This window comes from Salmo salar, chromosome 20 (genome assembly GCF_965601325.2).
Source record: "Salmo salar chromosome 20, fSalSal1, whole genome shotgun sequence".
In the NCBI taxonomy this organism is placed as follows: Eukaryota; Metazoa; Chordata; class Actinopteri; order Salmoniformes; family Salmonidae; genus Salmo; species Salmo salar.
The window spans coordinates 3,757,985-3,779,395 of NC_138310.1; the positions used below are offsets into that span (position 1 = coordinate 3,757,985).

The 21,411-nt window shown below is 41.7% G+C and overlaps 2 protein-coding genes across 4 annotated transcripts in view; both read right to left on the reverse strand.

The window, feature by feature from the left end:
* The window catches only part of LOC106579819 (kinase suppressor of Ras 2), a 122,932-nt gene extending 107,028 nt beyond the window's left edge, over nucleotides 1-15,904 (reverse strand). For all 3 annotated transcript variants that reach the window (XM_082966147.1, XM_082966148.1, XM_082966146.1), the window contains exons 1-3: nucleotides 15,189-15,904; nucleotides 3,466-3,606; nucleotides 1,597-1,747 (exon numbers count right to left, since the gene is read on the reverse strand). In XM_082966147.1, coding sequence (XP_082822273.1) covers nucleotides 1,597-1,747; nucleotides 3,466-3,606; nucleotides 15,189-15,365 — 469 coding nt within the window. In that variant the 5' untranslated portion in view covers nucleotides 15,366-15,904. The remainder of the gene's footprint in view (nucleotides 1-1,596; nucleotides 1,748-3,465; nucleotides 3,607-15,188) is intronic.
* A 4,442-nt stretch (nucleotides 15,905-20,346) lies between these two features.
* Nucleotides 20,347-21,287, reverse strand: LOC100136385 (hyperosmotic glycine rich protein). Its single transcript, NM_001123544.1, is given in 2 exon segments — nucleotides 20,347-20,816; nucleotides 20,819-21,287. Coding segments are annotated over 2 exon segments (615 nt in total). The 5' UTR covers nucleotides 21,241-21,287; the 3' UTR covers nucleotides 20,347-20,623.
* Nucleotides 21,288-21,411: the final 124 nt, after the last annotated feature.

Here is a 21,411-nt window from a genome sequence, read left to right on the forward strand (position 1 = left end):
ACAGGGCTGGAGAGCTCAGGTATAGATAACCTCATACTACCATCCTGATATCGTGAACCTATAGGACGGTTGCTCTCCTGGAACAGGGCTGGAGAGCTCAGGTATAGATAACCTCATACTACCATCCTGATATCGTGAACCTGTAGGACGGTTGCTCTCCAGGAACAGGGCTGGAGAGCTCAGGTATAGATAACCTCATACTACCATCCTGATATCGTGAACCTATAGGACGGTTGCTCTCCTGGAACAGGGCTGGAGAGCTCAGGTATAGATAACCTCATACTACCATCCTGATATCGTGAACCTGTAGGACGGTTGCTCTCCAGGAACAGGGCTGGAGAGCTCAGGTATAGATAACCTCGTACTACCATCCTGATATCTTGAGCTTAAATAAATATGTTTTGCTCGTAGCGAAACATACACTGAGTGTACAAAACATTAGGAACTTTCCATGACAGACTGACAAAGTGAATTCAGGTGAAAGCTATGATCCATAATTGATGTCAACTTTTTGATTTAACTAAGCAAGTCAGTTAAGAACAAATTCTTATTTACAAAGACGGCCTAGGAACAGTGGGTTAACTGCCTTGTTCAGGGGCAGAATGACAGATTTTTACTTTGTCAACTCAGGAATTTGATCTAGCAACCTTTCAGTTACTGGCCCAACACTCTAACCAGTAGGCTACCTGCCGGCTTCCTGCCATAAATCAGTGTAGATGAAGGGGAGGAGACACATTAAAGAAGGACCTTTAAGCCTTGAGACAATTGAGACATGTATTGTGTATGTGTGCCATTCAGAGGGTGAATGGGCAAGACAAAAGATTTAAGTGTCTTTGAACTGGGTTTGGTAGTAGGGGCCAGGCGCACCGATTTGAGTGTGTCAAGAACTGCAACGCTGCTTGGTTTCTCACGCCCAACAGTTTCCAGTGTGTATCAACAATGGTCCACCACCCAAACGATATCCAGCCTTCTTGACACAACAGTGGGAAGCATTGGAGTCAGTACGGGCCAGCATCCCTGTGGAACGCTTTCAACACTGTGTAGTCCATCCCACAATAACTTGAGGCTGATCTGAGGCCAAAGGAGGGTTCAAGTCAATATTAGGATGGTGTTCCTAATATTTTATACACTCAGAGTATTTATGTAAGCTTGCGAGATCATGCTAGTAATACAAGGCTACTGTATAAAGCACTAACTGAAAACTCCCCATGAACTCAGGCAATAACAACCTAGAGGAGTTAGTTACATCCCAGAGTGCCCTCCCCCTCTTCCCCCTCCCTTCTTCCCTCCCTCTCTCCCCTCCTCAGAGACGGCATGTGTTAGGGTCCCTAACGAGTGGTGCAGCGGTCTAAGGCACTGCGTCGCTGTGCAAGAAGTGTCACTACAGTCCCTGATTCAAATCCAGGCTGTATCACATCTGGCTGTGATTGGGAGTCCTATAGGGCAGCGCACGGGTTTGGCCGGGGTAGGCCGTCATTGTAAATAAGAATTTGTTCTTAACACACTTGCCTAGTTAAATGAAAGTTAAATAAATAGCTGACTTGTCCCCACTGTCTACCTTTCCTCCCTCTCCCTCCAAGTGTGTAGGTTTCCTACCTGACTTGTGGGCCCTCCTTAGGCAGGTCAGAGAGGCATTGAGCCGGGCACACTCCTCGTCGTTGGCTCCAAACTTCTCCATGGCCTCACACACCTCCTCATCACTCATCTCCAACAGCCCCTCTAGAGTCACATCGCCTGGACCCATCTCCTACAGAACACACATACAAGTAGCCTGGTCCCAGATCTGTTTGTGCTTCTGCCTACTTCATTGTCATGACGATTCCATCAGGAGTTGGCTAGAGAGCAGAAACAGACTGGCGCCCAGGCTAACACACGTGCGCCCAGGCTAACACACACAGAAATGGAGTTTGATACCCCTGGACCTGTATTTACCAATAGTATCAGAGAATGCTGATATAAGATCAGGTATTTTAGATTATACACTGAACTAAAATATAAACGCAACATGTAGAGTGTTGGTCCCATGTTTCATGACCTGATATAAAAGATCCCAGAAATGTTCCATACGCACAAAAATCTTATTTCTCTCAAATGTTGTGCACAAATGAGTTTATATCCATCACATAACACAATGCCACAGATTTCTCAAGTTTTGAGGGAGCATGCAATTGGCATTCTGACTGCAGCAATGTCCACCAGAGCTGTTGTCAGAGAATTGAATGTTAATTTCTCTACCATAATCCGCCTCCAACGTCATTTAAGAGAATTTGGCAGTACATCCAAATGGCCTCACAACTGCAGACCATGTGTATGGCGTCGTGTGGGTGAGCGGTTTGCTGATCTCAACGTTGTGAACAGAGTGTCCCATGGTGGCGGTGGGGTTATGGTATGGGCAGGCATAAGCTACGGACAACGAACACAATTTCATGTTATCGATAACAATTTAAAAGCACAAAAATACAGTGACGAGATCCTGAGGCCCATTGTGAGGCCCATTTTTTTAAGGTATCTGTGACCAACATATGCATATCTTTATTCGCAGTCATGTGAAATCCATAGATTAGGGCCTAATGAATTTACTTCAATTGACTGATTTCCTCATATGACATGTAACTCAGTAAAATCTTTGAAATTGTTGCGTTTATATTTTTGTTCGGTATATGAAATAAAAGATCATATGGCCAGGGAAGACAGAAACGTGCTCCCACACTTGTCTTTACTTACTAGCACTGACTTTGCTACTAGCTACTTATTTAGTTGTTTTTTTTGTTGCTTACTATGACTGACTGTGATATGTGGTTGTCTCACCTAGCTACCTTAAGACGAATGCACTAACTGTATGTGACTCTGGACAAGAGTGTCTAAACAGGGTTGGGGTCATAGACATGTTAGTCATTTAGCAGACGCTCTTATCCGTAGCGACTTGAAGTTAATGCATTCATCTTAATGAAGCTAGACAACCACATATCAGAGTTGCAGTAAGTAAAACTTTTCATCAATAAAAGTAGCTATGAGCAAAGTCAGTGCTAGTAACAACAATGCATGCTAGAGAGACAAGGTAGCACTCGAGAAGGTTCAGGAAGTGATGTGTTTTGGGCAAAGGAAGAAGACTACGTTGGGCTTATAGAAATTTAAAGTAATGTTTGTTTATGATGAGGTGTTAGTCCAATCCACCATCCTGGCCGCTCTTGTAAACAGGAAGTACACATAAAATTCAAATTCCAATCCTCTTCAAAGCTTTTCAATTTTCAAAGGAAAATGTGGAATTGAGAGTTGGAATTTCATTTACTTCCTGAAATGACTGGAATTGAAATGGAATTGACCCCAACACTGCTGCTAAATGACTAAAATGTTAATTTATAGTTTTCCCTTTACTTTAATTATCACTAATTTTGCAGACCATCGGCTATTTGTAAGAAGGTTTTACTCACAGTGATTGTGATACGTAGATGCAAATCAAAGTACCTCAGTGACCTCCTTCCTCAGGTTGACTATACGGAACCAGTGTCCCAGACGGGGGAAGTCCTGTAGCTCAGTGGTGTCCTCCTGTAAGGCCACTCTCACCTTACAGGACAGCTGGCGACTGAAGTACTTCACCAGCTTTCCCTGTAGGGGGAGACAGAGGGACATATGTGAGTTCGAGCTGGAGAAGCACAACCCAATTGTGTTACACAGCTATGGATGCAAGGACTCACAGTCTATATATTAAGAGAGCAGTGCTTTTCAAACCTCTCCTCTCGGCCCACAGATGTTTCACAATTTTTGTCCTGAAGTAGCACACCTAATTCACCTAGTCAAGTTGGCAATTCACCTAGTCAATTCACAACTTGACTAATTCACCTAGTCAATTCACAACTTGACTAATTCACCTAGTCAATTCACAACTTGACTAATTCGCCTAGTCGATTCACATTCTGATGAATTCACCTAGTCAAGTTGACAATTCACCTAGTCAATTCACATTCTGATGAATTCACCTAGTCAATTAACAACTTGACTAATTCACCTAGTCAATTCACAACTTGACTAATTCACCTAGTCAATTCACATTCTGATGAATTCACCTAGTCAAGTTGGCAATTCACCTAGTCAATTCACATCCTGATGAATTCACCTAGTCAAGTTGACAATTCACCTAGTCAATTCACAACTTGACTAATTCACCTAGTCAAGTTGACAATTCACCTAGTCAATTCACAACTTGACTAATTCACCTAGTCAAGTTGACAATTCACCTAGTCAATTCACAACTTGACTAATTCACCCTAGTCAAATTGACAATTCACCTAGTCAATTCACAACTTCACTAATTCACCTAGTCAATTCACAACTTCACTAATTCACCTAGTCAATTCAGAACTTGACTAATTCACCTTGTCAAGTTGGCAATTCACCTAGTCAAGTTGGCAAGTTTAATTAGGTGTGCTAGCTCTGGAATTGTTCAAATACTTGGAGTGGCTGGGAGTCCCGTTTGAAAAAGGCTGCATTAGAGCAAATATTTTGAAGATATACAATGTTTGTTTACAAAGACTCAAATTACCTACAATAAAAAATGACTTTCAATCTCATCATCTGTATTTTAAGGGCTCCAAGCTTAGAATGTTTTCAAAGTTTAGAAAGTTTAGAAAGTTTTAGAACACCTACTCATTCAAGGGTTTTCTTTATTTGTACTATTTTCTACATTGTAGAATAATAGTGAAGACATCAAAACTATGAAATAACACATATGGAATCATGTAGTTAACAGAAAAGTGTTAAACAAATCAAAATATATTTGAGATTTGAGATTCTTCAAAGCCACCCTTTGCCTTGATGACAGCTTTGCATGGTCTTGGCATTCTCTCAACCAGCTTCACCTGGAATGCTTTTCCAACAGTTTTGAAGGAGTTCCCACATATGCTGAGCACTTGTTGGCTGATTTTCCTTCACTCTGCAGTCCGACTCATCCAAAACCATCTCAATTTGGTTGAGGTCGGGGAATTGTGTAGGCCAGGTCTTCTGATGCAGGACTCCATCACTCTCCTTCTTGGTCAAATAGCCCTTACACAGCCTGGAGGTGTGTTGGGTCATTGTCCTGTTAAAAAAAGAAATGATAGTCCCACTAAGCGCAAACCAGATGGGATGGAGTATCACTGCAGAATACTGTGGTAGCCATGCTGGTTAAGTGTGCCTTGAATTCTAAATAAATCACTGACAGTGTCACCAGCAAAGCACCCCCACACCATCACACCTCCTCCATGCTTCACGGTGGGAACTACACATGCAAAGATAAACCGTTCACCTCATCTGTGTCTCACAAAGACACGGCGGTTGGAACAAAACTCTCAAAAATCAGACCAAAGGACATTGCTCATGTGGCTTGGCCCAAGAAAGTCTCTTCTTCAATGGGGCCCCTGTATGGTTGATCCTTTGTTTCTAGCTGTGATTTAGTCACTGGCTAGCCCAGTTAGCTAACTAGCAACCTCACTAGCAGAATGTCTGAGGTGAAATAAATGCTAACCAGCTAGTTAGCATAAGCTAACGCATGCTAGCATAGCTAGCTAGCCCCCAGTTAGCTAGCTTGCAACCTCACTAGCAGAAAGTCTGAGGGGAAATACATGCTATCCAGCTAGTTAGAATAAGCTAATAACCCCCAGTTAGCAGGATTAGGGTTAGGGGTCAGTGTTAAAATTGGGGCCAGGGTTGGAGTTAGTGTCAGAATAGGGGTTAGGGTTAGGTTAGTGTCAGAATAGGGGTTAGGGTTAGGCTAGTGTCAGAATAGGGGTTAGGGTTAGGTTAGTGTCAGAATAGGAGTTAGGGGTCAGTTATCCAATGTTCTAAAGATACTTGTAAAAAAATAAATTCTGATGAGAGTTTAAAAGAAAATATCTGATCGTGGTGGCTATGGCGAAAAGGCACTTTGTTGTGCCCTGAATGCTTTTGAAAATGGGCATGCATTAAGGCCTGCCATATGTTTTATTAAATAACAAAACATCTGTCAACTGTAGCCATTTATTTTCCTTTATAGTTTGTTACCCTAAACATGGTCATAATCCACCTTCAATTTTTTTCTCAAAACGTATTTGTTGTCAGCAAAGACATTGATCTTAGGGGGGCGTCTTACCCCATGTTACCCTATATAAAACAATTGGTAGCTGATTAGTATGATGTTGTATTGCACATTCATTTTACAATCTGCAATGTTTGAATTTCCAACTTTAATTACTGAACAAGTAATTAAATTATTGCAGCCAGCTAGCAGTCTAAATGGACGCCCTGCGACAGCATGTATAGCTTCTTGACTAGCCGGCTACCACCCGGTTACTCAAGCCTGCACCAAAGAGGCTGCTGCCCTATTTACACAGACATGGAATCACTGGTCACTTTATTAATAATGTTTACATGCTGCTTTACTCATTTCATATGTATATACTGTATTCTATTCTACTGTACTTTGATCAATGCCACTCCGACATTGCTCGTCCTAATATTTATATATTTCTTAATTCCATTATTTCACTTTTATGTGTGTATTGTTGTGAATTGATAGATATTACTTCACTGTTTGAGCTAGGAACACAAGCATGTCACTTCACCCGCAATAACATCTGCTAAATATGTGTACGTGACCAATAACATTTGATTTGAAATGTTAGGCTTAAAATGAAGACAAAATATGTTTACAAATTAACTAGGGCTGGGCGAAAAATATCGAATTAATTCGAATGTATGTTTTTGCGCCTGTATCGCAGAATCGACTTTTTTTTGTATTTCTAGTTTTTATGAGCGTTTATGTCCACGTTTATGTTGTCTTTTTGAACTAGTCCCGTTCGCTCCTTCTATGCTGTTCACCTTCCCATTTACACCAGAGATCTGGATATAATGACGAGATGCTCATGTCTCCGCCCTAACAATGGGAGTCGTTGTCCCAAAGCCGGGAAGACAGGCGACAATAGGTTCAAAATAAGCGCATAGAAACGCATTGGTTTTATTTTGGACAGATTTTGGCGCGCTTCGCCTCTTTCTCCCAAGCCCCTCCCTCTACCACTCCCAACAACAAAGATGAGAGATCACTTCTTCCTCTCTGACAAATGTTTTCCACTTGCTATTTGCTTTTGAGGTTTGGTCCAACAGAATTGGTCATATGGACACCAACACACATTGAGACATTATTTTACTGTAATAGAGGAGAAGTTTACCTTTCTAACGATACCCTGTATGTTTGAACTCCTCAAATTTCGAACAGAGCAGACACTACTAAAACGGTATACCAATGAACATTCATTCTGGAAAATGAACGCTCAGTTTTTACGGTACCATGTATCTCCAGCAGCATTGTAGTCAAATAACTAATGTTGTACTAGCTATTTAGTCTGTTCATTGAATGTGCAATAAGTATGAAACAATTACATAAGGAATCGGCGACTCGTTCTCATTCTGAGAAATATTGTTGGCCACTTGATTTCAACATCTGAACAAAGCGGACAGGCTAGCATGCTGAACAAACCATTGGGAGACGGACAGAAGGGTGTGTTCATAACAATTCAACTGTTTTGCCTTGTTAACTGAATTCAGAACTTGTGAAATTATACCTAGATCCAAGTTGGCTAAACGTGATACTTACTAGCATGTGGGCTTGTGCTAGAGAGGTTGTGAGACTGGTGTTCATTTTCTATAATGCCTACTACATTATTAGTGAATGTGCATTATGCATGGTTCCGGTTAAATTGGTAACAAAAAAAATGGCATTTTTTATAGACAGACCTAATAGCCAGATCAGTAATTATTGCAACAACAAAAAAAGCAGCTACAACTATTTTGATAAAAATAATTAAACAATTAGTGGGTCATATGGTTGTGGAATGCATATATTCAGCCTAGGTATAACTTCACGAACTCTGAATTCATTCAATTATTTGCTGACTGTATTTGACCTTTAATTGTACAACAAAGCTTATTTAGAGAAAACATGTTTCAAAAAATGTAGATATATACACTACCGTTCAAAAGTTTGGGATCACTTAGAAATGTCCTTATTTTTTAAATGAAAAGCACTTTTTTTGTTAAAATAACATCAAATTGATCAGAAATACAGTGTAGACATTGTTAATGTTGTAAATGACAATTGTAGCTGGAAATGGCTGCGTTTTAATGGAATATCTACATAGGCGTACAAAGGCCCATTATCAGTGTAACCGATGTGAAATGGCTAGTTAGTTAGCGGTGGTGCGCGCTAATAGCGTTTCAATCAGTGATGTCACTCGCTTTGAGACTTGAAGTAGGGTTTCCCCTTGCATTGCAAGGGCCGCGGCTTTTGTGGCGCGATGGGTAACGATGCTTCGTGGGGTGTCAGTTGTTGATGTGTGCAAGGGTCCCTGGTTCGAGCCCAGGTTGGGGCGAAGAGAGGGACGGAACCCACACTGTTACATCAGCGGCTGATTTTTAATGGAATATCTACAGTGGAGGAAAAACGTATTTGATCCCCTGCTGATTTTGTACGTTTGCCCACTGATAAAGAAAGGATCAGTCTATAATTTCAATGGTAGGTTTATTTGAACAGTGAGAGACAGAATAACAACAAAAATATCCAGAAAAACGCATGTCAAAAATGTTAGAAAATGATTTGCATTTTAATGAGGGAAATAAGTATTTCTGGCTCCCAGGTGTCTTTTATACAGATAACGAGGTGAGATTAGGAGCACATTCATAAAGGGAGTTCTCCTAACCGCAGCTTGTTACCTGTAAAAAAAGACACCTGTCCACAGAAGCAATCAATCAATCAGATTCCAAACTCTCCACCATGGCCAAGACCAAAGAGCTCTCCAAGGATGTCAGGGACAAGATTGTAGACCTACACAAGGCTGGAATGGGCTACAAGACCATCGCCAAGCAGCTTGGCGAGAAGGTGACAACAGTTGGTGCGATTATTCGCAAATGGAAGAAACACAAAAGAACTGTCAATATCCCTCGGCCTGGGGCTCCATGCAAGATCTCACCTCGTGGGGTTGCAATGATCATGAGAACGGTGAGGAATCAGCCCAGAACTACACGGGAGGATCTTGTCAATGATCTCAAGGCAGCTGGGACCATAGTCACCAAGAAAACAATTGGTAACACACTACGCTGTGAAGGACTGAAATCCTGCAGCGCCCGCAAGGTCCCCCTGCTCAAGAATACATATACATGCCCGTCTGAAGTTTGCCAATGAACATCTGAATGATTCAGAGGACAACTGATGAAAGTGTTGTGGTCAGATGAGACCAAAATGGAGCTCTTTGGCATCAACTCAACTCGCCGTGTTTGGAGGAGGAGGAATGTTGCCTAAGAACACCCTCTCCACCGTCAAACATGGAGGTGGAAACATTATGCTTTGGGGGTGTTTTTCTGCTAAGGGGACAGGACAACTTCACCGCATCAAAGGGACAATGGATGGGGCCATGTACCGTCAAGTCTTGGGTGAGAACATCCTTCCCTCAGCCAGGGCATTGAAAATGGGTCGTGGATGGGTATTCCAGCATGACAATGACCCAAAACACACAGCCAAGGCAACAAAGGAGTGGCTCAAGAAGAAGCACATTAAGGTCCTGGAGTGGCCTAGCCAGTCTCCAGACCTTAATCACATAGAAAATCTGTGGAGGGAGCTGAAGGTTCGAGTTGCCAAACGTCAGCCTCAAAACCTTAATGACTTGGAGAAGATCTGCAAAGAGGAGTGGGACAAAATCCCTCCTGAGATGTGTGCAAACCTGGTGGCCAACTACAAGAAACATCTGACCTCTGTGATTGCCAACAAGGGTTTTGCCACCAAGTACTAAGTCATGTTTTGCAGAGGGGTCAAATACTTATTTCCCTCATTAAAATGCAAATCCTTTTATAACATTTTTGACATGTGTTTTTCAGGATTTTTTTGTTGTTATTCTTTCTCACTGTTCAAATAAACCTACCATTAAAATTATAGACTCATCATTTCTTTGTAAGTGGGCAAACGTACAAAATCAGCAGGGGATCAAATACTTTTTTCCCCCACTGTACATAGGCGTACAGAGGCCCATTTTCAGCAACCATCACTCCTGTGTTCCAATGGCACGTTGTGTTAGCTATTCCAAGTTTATCATTTTAAAAGGCTAATTGATCATTAGAAAACCCTTTTGCCATTATGTTAGCACAGCTGAAAACTGTTGTTACTGATTAAAGAAGCAATAAAACTGGCCTTCTTTAGACTAGTTGAGTATCTGGAGCTTCAGCATTTGTGGGTTCGATTACAGGCTCAAAATGGCCTGTAATTGAATGGCCTGTAGATTATTCTTGTTCTGAGAACTAAAGGCTATTCCATGTGAGAAATTGCCAAGAAAATGAATATCTCGTACAACACTGTGTACTACTCCCTTCACAGAACAGCGCAAATTGGCTCTAACCAGAATAGAAAGAGGAGTGAGAGGCCCCGGTGCACAACTGAGCAAGAGGACAAGTACATTAGAATGTCTAGTTTGAGAAACAGATGCCTCACAAATCCTCAAATGGCAGCTTCATTAAATAGTACCCGCAAAACACCAGTCTCAACGTCAACAGTGAAGAGGCAACTCCAGGATGCTGGCCAGAACAAGAATAGACTGACGAGTTTCAGAAGAAAGTTCTTTGTTTCTGGCCATTTTGAGCCTGTAATCAAACCCACAAATGCTGATGCTCCAGATACTAGTCTAAAGAAGGTCAGTTTTATTGCTTCTTTAATCAGTAACAACAGTTTTCAGATGTGCTAACATAATTGCAAAAGGTTTTTCTAATGATCAATTAGTCTTTTAAAATGATAAACTTGGATTAGCTAACACAATGTGCCATTGGAACACAGGAGTGATGGTTGCTGATAGTGGGCCTCTGTATGCCTAATATTCCATAAAAAATCAGCCGTTTCCAGCTACAATAGTCATTTACAACATTAACAATGTCTACATAGCCTAGTGGTTAGAGCGTTGGGCCAGTAACTGAAAGGTTGCTAGATTGAATCCCTAAGATGACAAGGTAAAAATCTGTCGTTCTGCCCCTGAACAAGGCAGTTAACCCACTGTTCCTAGGCTGTCATTGTAAATAAGAATTTGTTCTTAACTGACTTGCCTAGTTAAATAAAGGTAAAAAAATATGCTGTATTTCTGATAAATTTGGTGTTGTTTTGATACACAGAAAAAATTGCTTTTCTTTCAAAAACAAGGAAATCTCTAAGTGACCCCAAACTTTGAACGGGAGTGTATATATATATATAGTGAATCGCCCATAAGTTTACTTTACAGCCCTATTCTAAAATAGCTAGTTTTTTTTTCTCATTGCTTTGTCATATGAGTGCTCTCTCTGGCAGCAAGTTTTCATCAAATATCTCTCTGTACTTCGTCCGTTCATCTTTCCCTCGATCCTGACTAGTCTCCCAGTCCCTGCTGCTGAAAAACATCCCCACAGCATGATGCAGCCACCAACATGTTTCATCGTAGGGATGGTGCCAGGTTTCCTCCAGATGTGACACTTGCCATTCAGGCCAAAGAGTTCAATCTTGGTTTCATCAGACCAGAGAATCTTGTTTCTCATGGTCACAGAGAGCGCGCTGACATGTGCCTTTTACTGAGGAGTGGCTTCCGTCTGGCCACTCTACCATAAAGGCCTGATTGGTGGAGTGCTGCAGAGATGGTTGTCCTTCTGGAAGGTTCTCCCATCTCCACAAAGGAACTCTGGAGCTCTGTCAAAGTGACCATCGGGTTCTTGGTCACCTCCCTGACTAAGGCCCTTCGCTCCCTTTTTGGTACTCTTCCCCAGATCTGTGCCTTCGACACAATCCTGTCTCTGAGCTCTACGGACAATTCCTTCTACCTCATGTCTTGATTTTTGCTCTGACATGCACTGTCAACTGTGGGACCTAATATAGACAGGTGTGTGCCTTTACAAATCATGTCCAATCAATTGAATTTACCACAGGTGGACTCCAAGTTGTAGAAACATCTCAAGGACCTGTTTTGGCTTTGACATTATGGGGTATTGTGTGTCGATTGATGAGGATATGTTGTTTTTTTAAATCCATTTTAGAATAAGGCTGTGACTTAACAAAATGTGGAAAAAGGGAAGGGGTCTGAATACTTTCAGAACTCGGACTAGGTCCAATACAGCTCATTTAATCAAGGGGTGAATGGCAAACAGTGGGTCAGTACAGTACAGTAGCATCTAATGCAACCAGAGAAGCAAAGGTAAGCACTGGTTTGTGTGGAAGTTGTTGTCTTTCCACACTGGTGCTAGTGAGTGTGTTTTTTGAGCCGAAGGTTATGGTTACCATTGGGGTGTGGAGAGCTGATATTTGACCTGCTTCCATGGTAGGGTCAGAAATGTTTTGTCTGCACTAGGGAAAAGGTGTTGGCCATTGTAACTAGGGAAAAGGTGTTGGTCATTGTAACCAGGGAAAAGGTGTCGGTCATTGTAACTAGGGAAAAGGATCAATTAAGGCGTATTGCATTGTAGAGTACTGTATGTTCTGTTTAACAACAGTTAAACTGTCCCTCAACAAGTATTGCACAGTAAGTCAAGACAGCTCTTTTGTGCAAAAATTGGCAAATCAAAGTGAACCCAAAATTCCTCATGTTCCTCATATTGAATTTCTCCCTCATAATAACCTGTGATATAAGAACACACTTTTCAATGTCTTGAACTGTGCAGGGGGACATTTTACAAACAAAGTCATATATCACAGTTGCAATGGTCAGACGCTTTCACATTCGAAAATAGTTGTTTCTATAATATTGCATATGTCTGTGTAACACAGGACTTTGTTGGAGATGCAACAAGTGCAGCAAGTAAAAAATCATGAATAAACTATGGGGTGCAACGAGTGCATGATTCTACTATAAGTGCAACGTTACCTGCCAATGAAGCCAGAAACCTGATCCGGCCTGGAGAAGACAAGTTAAAGGGGCAATCTGCAGTTCAAACAATACCAAAGATGATGTCCCACCACTGTTAGTGTAAAAAGCTAAGGGGTAGGCTGCAGAAATGTAACTGTCAAATTCATAGACAAACAAAAGTTTAGATGCAAGGATTGACCATCCATGATATCATGATATTTTAACCATGTTTTGAGGCTATACTGTGTTTGTTTACATTACATTGTTTACAAACATTGGAGTAAAACAAGTTTCTATTTTGGGTTCTGATGGAATACAACAGTTGAACTAATCTCGTGAGGCATTTCTAAATGATATTCTTCAAGAATCAATGGTTATATTTCATTCATTTAAAAGTCAAAAATGGATGTACCTATTGCAGATTGCACCTTTAAATGTATCTAATCTAAAGGCCTTGTCCAAAATACTCAATCAATAAATGAAATGTATTAAAATTGTTTTTACATCAACAGCCTGACCCATGCCATGGCTAAAATCTGTGAGAGGCAACTGCTTGACCATGTTTGGCCCTCCATGAATACATTATAACAACATGCTAATATAATGCTATTAAAACTACACAGGAAGAAGAGCAACATAATGTAAAATGTTACCAAATATGACTGCCCAATCGTCTAGTACTGTGCCCTCTGCCTCAGAAGGCCCAAACAGTGTGCATGACAGCATGTGCAAACATACAGCAAACCTACCACCTAACTTAACAGGGCCATAAGGCCACATGTCAATGGCAGACATGTCTTTTTAGAGTTTGAGTGCAGCCATGTTTTTCCTGACTGAAGATGCTGTACCTGCATGACACAGCACAGTTTCCCTGAGTCAAACTATTAGGCGTCCATTTCAAAGTGGTGTTTTTGGTTGGTAGCTAGGGAGTGAGGAACGATACACTGTGTGTAAACATTTGTTAGATCAAATAATTGTAACATGGGGAATCTATTCAGCATGTTCTATTCACCCAAACAGGTAGACTATTAAGTTAACAAGTGGCCATAATCTAGTGTAGTCCTAGCTATAGGGCCTAATCTAGTGTAGTCCTAGCTATAGGGCCTAATGTAGTGTAGTCCTAGCTTTAGGGCCTAATGTAGTGTAGTCCTAGCTATAGGGCCTAATGTAGTGTAGTCCTAGCTTTAGGGCCTAATGTAGTGTAGTCCTAGCTATAGGGCCTAATCTAGTGTAGTCCTAGCTATAGGGCCTAATGTAGTGTTTGTTTTCAATCTACTCTCTGAAATTCAATTCAACTCAAGCATCTAGGCCTACTTATCCCTTAAAATTACGAAATATTATAAAATGGTGTGCCTATATATATATATATCAAGTCCATATGAGAGGCATAGATGTGGATTTTTTTCCTTGTATCAGTGGGAAAACTACATGATTGAGTAAATGAATAAACAAACAGTATATAGAGGCCTGCTATTCCTCCAGCTGTGGCTACTAAAACTTCATTGTACATCTATTACAGGCCTATGTCATCTCATCATGTTGAGGATAATGATGGTGCCCTTTTTTACTCACACATCATCAAGTCCCATCACATCGGACCTCTGTTTACATGTCTTCCGTTTAAAATCACCCGCCTGTGTAACATACACAGGAATCTCTGTGTGGTTTAAACCATTTAGGGCCTAAGTGCACCTGAAATGTACCCATAGTATCCAGACCCCATTTTATTCATTTGGCAAACAAATCTATGTTTTGATACAAAAAAACAAAAAAAACATTACACTGTCTTTGGATAACATCATGTCCATTACATAACGCAATTTATGGAATACCCTGTGGGCCAATTAAATCGGATCTCAATTTCACTAATACACACTTGCATAACAGTTGTTGCAATCTAGTTGATGATATGCAGAGCATATTACTGATGATGATGATGATGATGATGAGAATGATGCTGAATCGTAAACAGAAAGTGTTTAGGCCTCAACGTTCTCAGGGAGAATTCTGATGGAGAAGAGTTCGAAAGCTGAATAAACCACCTTCTTTTCACCACATGCAGAATGCGCAAGCCCACAACAGCCTGCTCACTGCAGCTAGCTTTTTCTTCATTTATTACACTGCATAAAACACATCTTGGCTGTATAACTTAAGGGGGAAAAAACAGTATTCCAATGATATAGTCAACAATTTTAACGACATCGAATAATGTACATTGATGTTGATATAGGCTATGATAGACGTGACAACCAACCCAGCAGTGATTTTGATCAAAATGCATGATTAGCAGCCTCAGCGCAGCCGTAGCCTTTTTCATTCTACGGAATTGGTGCTTTTGCTTACCTCCAGCGTTCGTATTTCTTTCTGTGTCAAGTCGTTAGATGTGGCACATTTGGTCCTCAATCCCTCCAAGCTGGAAATGCTTATGTCTATCATATTTTGCACCAACTCGCACTGCTGCAAGGCTTTTTGCAAACTCAGATGCTGCTCGTCGCTTTTTGTCATATTCTTCTCGTCCATTGCTTGCGAGCAGTGGTCGTTTTTTGATGTGTACTTCAACAACAAAAAATCTACTCAGAAAATAAAGGTGGAAAAAACTCCATGTAATAAAGCGACCTGCAAAACGCCAGCAAACGTGGTGGTATATTCTGTTATGTACATTGGTTTACAGATGAGATGTGATGTGATCTATGTGAAAGGCGACTCCATTGCAATAGTCCTTGTATTTCCTGGTGGTGGTTCATCAAGGTGTTTCTGATTGAACCTGGTACTGATGCTGAGGGCTATATCATCAAACACAATATGCAGATAGCGTAGGCTACCTCCACAACACAAACAAAAATCAAGCCTCAGCTAATAAATCCATTGAGCGTTGTTTATTCATTTCAAATAAAAAACCAACGCATAATAATAACATAAACGGATCCATTAAATGAAAGCATCGTCATATAATAATTTTAAAGGTGATGCTGTGTGGATTGGGTACAGGTACTCCCCGTCTCCCTTCGCTCCCACCACCACACCGACATGTTTCCAGTCAATCAAATCTACAGCAAGGGGATCGCATCGCCCACGGAAGCAGCGGGAGGAGAGGCACCACCGTGGAGTGATGCTGCGTGGGGGAGGAGTTATCGCGAGATTATGTGCATCAGTGCAGTGAGAGTGAGTTCACTGTTTGAACTCCGTTATCGATATGCTCCATCATCAGCATTTTAACGTGTTATCGGGACTTTTTACACATTTTGTTAAATTACAGCCTTATTCTAAAATGGATTAAGATTAGATCCCCTCACCAATCTACACACAATAACCGATATTGACAAAGCAGAAGCATGTTTTTATAAATAGAAAATGTAAATATCACATTTACTTAAGTAAAGTACATCAGTATTCATGTAAAAGTACTCAGTATTTTGTTGAAGCACCTTTGAAAGCAATTACAGCCTTGAGTCTTCTTCAGCTATGTTCAGGTCCCCCCCAGAGATGTTCAATCAGGTTCAAGTCCAGGCTCTGGCTGGGCCACTCAAGGACATTCAGAAACTTGCACCGAAGCCACTCCTGCGTTGTCTTTGCTGTGCGCTTAGGGTTGTTGTCCTGTTGGAAGGTCCTGAGTGCAATGGAGCAGGTTTTCATCAAGGATCTCTCTGTACTTCACTCCGTTCATCTTTCCCTCGATCCTGACTAGTCTCCCAGTCCCTGCCGCTGAAAAACATCCCCACAGCATGATGCTGCCACCATGCTTCACCATAGGGATGGTGCCAGGTTTTCTCCAGATGTGATGCTTGGCATTCGGGCCAAAATGTTCAATCTTGGTTTCATCAGAGCAGAGAATGTTGTTTCTCATGGTCTGAGAGTCTTTAGGTGACTTTTGACAAACTCCAAGTGGGCTGTCATGTTCCTTTTACTGAGGAGTGGCTTCTGTCTGGCCACTCCACCATAAAGGCCTGATTGGTGGAGTGCTGAAGAGATGGTTGTCCTTCTGGAAGTTTCTCCCATCTCCACAGAGGAACTCTGGAGCTCTGTCAAAGTGACCATTGGGTTCTTGGTCACCTCCCTGACCAAGACCCTTTTTCCCCCGATTGCTTAGTTTGGCCGGGCGGCCAGCTCTAGGAAGCCGCTTGGTGGTTCTAAATTTCTTCCATTTAAGAATGATGGAGGCCACTGTGTTCCTGGGGACCTTCAATGCTACAAAACATTTTTGGTACCCTTCCCCAGATATGTGCCTGGACACAATCCTGCCTCGGAGCTCTACGGACAATTCCTTCAACCTCAGGGCTTGGTTTTTGCTCTGACGTGCACTGTCAACTGTGCGACCTTATATAGATATGTGTGTGCCTTTCCAAATCATGTCCAATCAATTTCATTTGTCACAGGTGGACTCCAATCAAGTTGTAAAAACATCTCAAGGATGATCAATGGAAACAGGATGCACCTGAGCTTAATTCTGAGTCTCATAGCAAAGGGTCTGAATACTTATGTAAATATATATTTTTTTTATATACATTTGCAAAAATGTCTTAACTGTTTTCACTTTGTCATTATGGGGTACTGTGTGTAGATTGATGAGGAAAATGTTTTATTTAATCCATTTTAGAATAAGGCTGTAACGTAAAATTTTTTGGAAAAAGTCAAGGGGTCTGAATACTTTTTGGGTCATTTTTCGGAGAACAAAATTGGGATAGTTTTAAAGATACATTTAGGCTATTCTGTTTACATGTGCCCTTTTAAGCCTACTTGTAGATATCTTGCACACACACACCACTAAAATAACCATAGCTACATGTGTTATGGTTGTATACTCCAAATGAACTGCAACAGTTGTCTGTCTGTCTGTCTAAATTAAATTACAGAATGCTGAATGACACTGAGTAGGCCGGGCCAACATCTTTCACTGAATTATAGCCTATTTTATGACAGCATTTTCTCTTCTATTGGTGGGGTGAAATAAACAGGGGAAAGATTTCGTGTTGTACCTGCGGGTCAACTTGAATGAGGCCGGTGGTGGGGAACCAGAGATTTTGGACATTTCCTCTGTGTCAACAGGCAGCATTATTGTGTCTCACTGCTGGACTGAACAGGCTTGGTGCTTTGTGTGTCAAGACAGAATGAAAAATATAGCTGTTTGGCTTCTATAGGCTACACTGCACACAGATCCTATTCTAGAGTTCACTAGAAACACTGTACAGTCTATGTGTTGTACAGTGTGTGATCATAAGGGCAATAATGACCAATCATAAGGGCTTATATACTGTGAGCTGCCTACAATATTCTGACAAAACCGACAATAAAACAACCATTCTCTTTGATGTCTTTTTGTGGCACTCAGTCGTGTCTCATTTAGTGTAGACGTCATATCTGACATGTTCTAACACTTGATTTAGGTTTTTATTTGTAATATTTTTTTATATTAAAAACAACCTTCAGATAAATGTCACTCAGACTTTTTGATAAGCAGAGCATGTTTTCTAGGAAAGTGCTATTAGAAGCTACATTCGCATGTATTTCCCAAGAGTCAGGTTTTCCCAAAATACTATTCTGATTACCTACCTCTCTGTACAATCCAAATGGCAGTAGAGATGACTTATTTGTCAGAAAAAAACGATGGAGAACAACTAAACGAAAAATTTCAAAAAATCAACCGTGGGGGTTACTTTTCTGTCAGGAAATGTTGAACTCTTAGCCGTCCTCTGCCCAGTACCCTGTCCTGAACTTTAGACACTGTCACTATACGGCCTCTGCCCAGTACCCTGTCCTGAACTTTAGGGACTGTCACTAGCCGGCCTCTGCCCAGTACCCTGTCCTGAACTTTAGGGACTGTCACTAGCCGGCCTCTGCCCAGTACCCTGTCCTGAACTTTAGGGACTGTCACTAGCCGGCCTCTGCCCAGTACCCTGTCCTGAACTTTAGGGACTGTCACTAGCCGGCCTCTGCCCAGTACCCTGTCCTGAACTTTAGACACTGTTACTAGCCGGCCTCTGCCCAGTACCCTGTCCTGAACTTTAGACACTGTCACTAGCCGGCTACCACCTGCTACTCTACCCTGCTTCCCTATGTTTTATATATATATTTTTACCATTATTTAACTAGGCAAGTCTGTTAAGGACAAATTATTATTTACAATGACGGCTTACCCCGGGCTAAACACTGGGACGATTATGCGCCGCCCTATGGGACTCCCAATCACAGCCGGTTGTGATACAGCCTGGAATCAAACCAGGGTGTCTGTAGTGACACCTCAAGCACTGGGATGCAGTGACTTAGACCGCTGCGCCACTCGACAACCATGTGAATAGTCATTGAACACTGGTCACTTTAATAATGTTTACATACTGTTTTACCCAATTCATATGTATATACTGTATTCTAGTCAAGGCTCATCCTATATAACTACTGCTGTACACACCGTTTCTATTTACATACTGTCCATACACACCATTCACATTCATATATTTATTTCTATTCCAGACTGGTATTGCTCGTTATGATATGTCTTAATTTCTTTCTTTTGGATTATGTGTGTATTATTGTATTGCTTGATATTGCTGCACTGTGGGAGCTCGAAACATAAGCAATTCGCTGCACCTGCGATAACATCTGCAAAACTGCGTATACCACCGATAAACTTTGATTTGAACAGAGGGCTTCATTTCTTAATTTTAGAAGCCTTTGTTTTGGCATTAGGATATATTTTTTGAAATGACAAGCAAACGACTGGCTTGGTATCTGCCTTCGACATTCGTTGTGTAACTGAAAACTGATAAAATATGCCCTCTTGTTATTACGCGGTCGTCACTAGTTACCACAGACACAAAGTCATAAATCCTGCCTATTTCTACAATGTATCTTCAAATGTTTTAAACCCTAGCATTATCTTAACCACACTAATAACCGTATACCTAAATTCAGACCAAAAAGCGACTTTTTATTTTCATGAGCCTTTACGATAAAGCTCATTTTAACTTTGTGGCTGTGCGCTCTAGTGCAAACCACTTTTCAGTTGCACGAAAACGACGCCCGCTTCCGCTTTACTTCCGTATCCAGTCCCGTACGATCAGATACTTAAATCCGTGAAAACGCGGTCATTTAAGATAGCTAGCTATATAAATACTATTATATTCGTGTTTGTGGGCGAATTTAGTTCAAACGAAAGTATTTTATGAAGACTTTCGACACACCGTAGTCTTACGGGGCAATCTGCAGTTGCGACATCCATTTTTTGGAATCGTAAAATTATATGTACCCATCGACTGTTGACTAACGTTATGCCTCATGAGTTTAGTTCAAATGCTTTTTTTCTTCCCCCAAACAATTACGATATAGTTAGTCTTAATTTGCGTGGTTATATCGACCCAGACTGCAGTTTTGTACTGAGGGGGTGGCCCTGTGTTTGTAACTGCGGATTGCCGCGTTTAAAGGCCTTTGGCAGAATAAAAGCAACCACAAACACGATACATTTTATGGATTGATAAAATTGGTTCACTAATAACTTCAGGAGAGATTGTTTTTCCAAAGAAATCGTTTAATAGGTTCCATAAAGCCAAAATTGACACAAAAAATAATGTTGAGGATACAAACAGAAAGTACAAAGGTGGAATGTTACTGGGCAAGAGAACATGAACTTTTCACATGGTTTGGAAATGAATGGCCGACACACGTGGCTAAATTGAAAGACGCTCGAGCTAGCTAGCAAGCTAACTTAGCTAATTAAACACAGAATAGGACTACAAAAGTCATCCGGTCAACAACAACACGTGGACATTTCTTGAGGAGCGCATCTTTTAAATACAGCCAGCCAAGGGATGATCTTGAATCGGAGTTTTACTCGTGTGCAGCATAACGTTAACTGTTGTAGCTAGCAGTCTCTGTAGGATCCCCGGCCTAGAACGGTCTCCGTAGCCTTCCTGGGCCCAACCTATTGATTGTCCCTGTATCCGCCACCAGAGGAGTACCCGCCTCGGCCTCCACCGCTCCTGTATCCACCACCACCACCACCTCCGTAACCTCGGTCTTCTCCGCCATAGCTGCGGCCTCCTCCGCCACCACCGTAACTCCTCTCGCCTCCACCATATCCACCTCCACCGCCGTATCCACCGCCACCTCGGGAACCTCTGTATCCACCGCCACCTCCACGACCTCCACCACCGCCCTGGCCTGCCTCGTTCACACGGATGGTTCTGCCGTCGAGAGACTGGCCGTTCATTGCATCCATAGCGTCCTTCGCATCCTCGGGATTGTCGTACTTTACGAAGCCGAATCCACGAGGCCTTCCTGTTTCTCTGTCCATGATGACATCACATTTAGAGATATTTCCATACTTTGAGAACGCTTCTGCAAGAGATTGCTCTGTGGTGTCGAAGCTCAGGCCACCGACGAAAAGTTTTCCTTCGTCGGACATGTTTCTTTGTCTTTTGCGGACTGAACAAGAAGAGCTGCTACTTGGAGAGGAACGTCGACGGAAAAGGAAATGGCAGCATGCCGCGAAATATTATAAAGAGTCATTTGACTCCGCCCACAGTAAAACAACGGATGCGATTGGTTGCAAACCTGCCGTAAACTGTGTATCGTA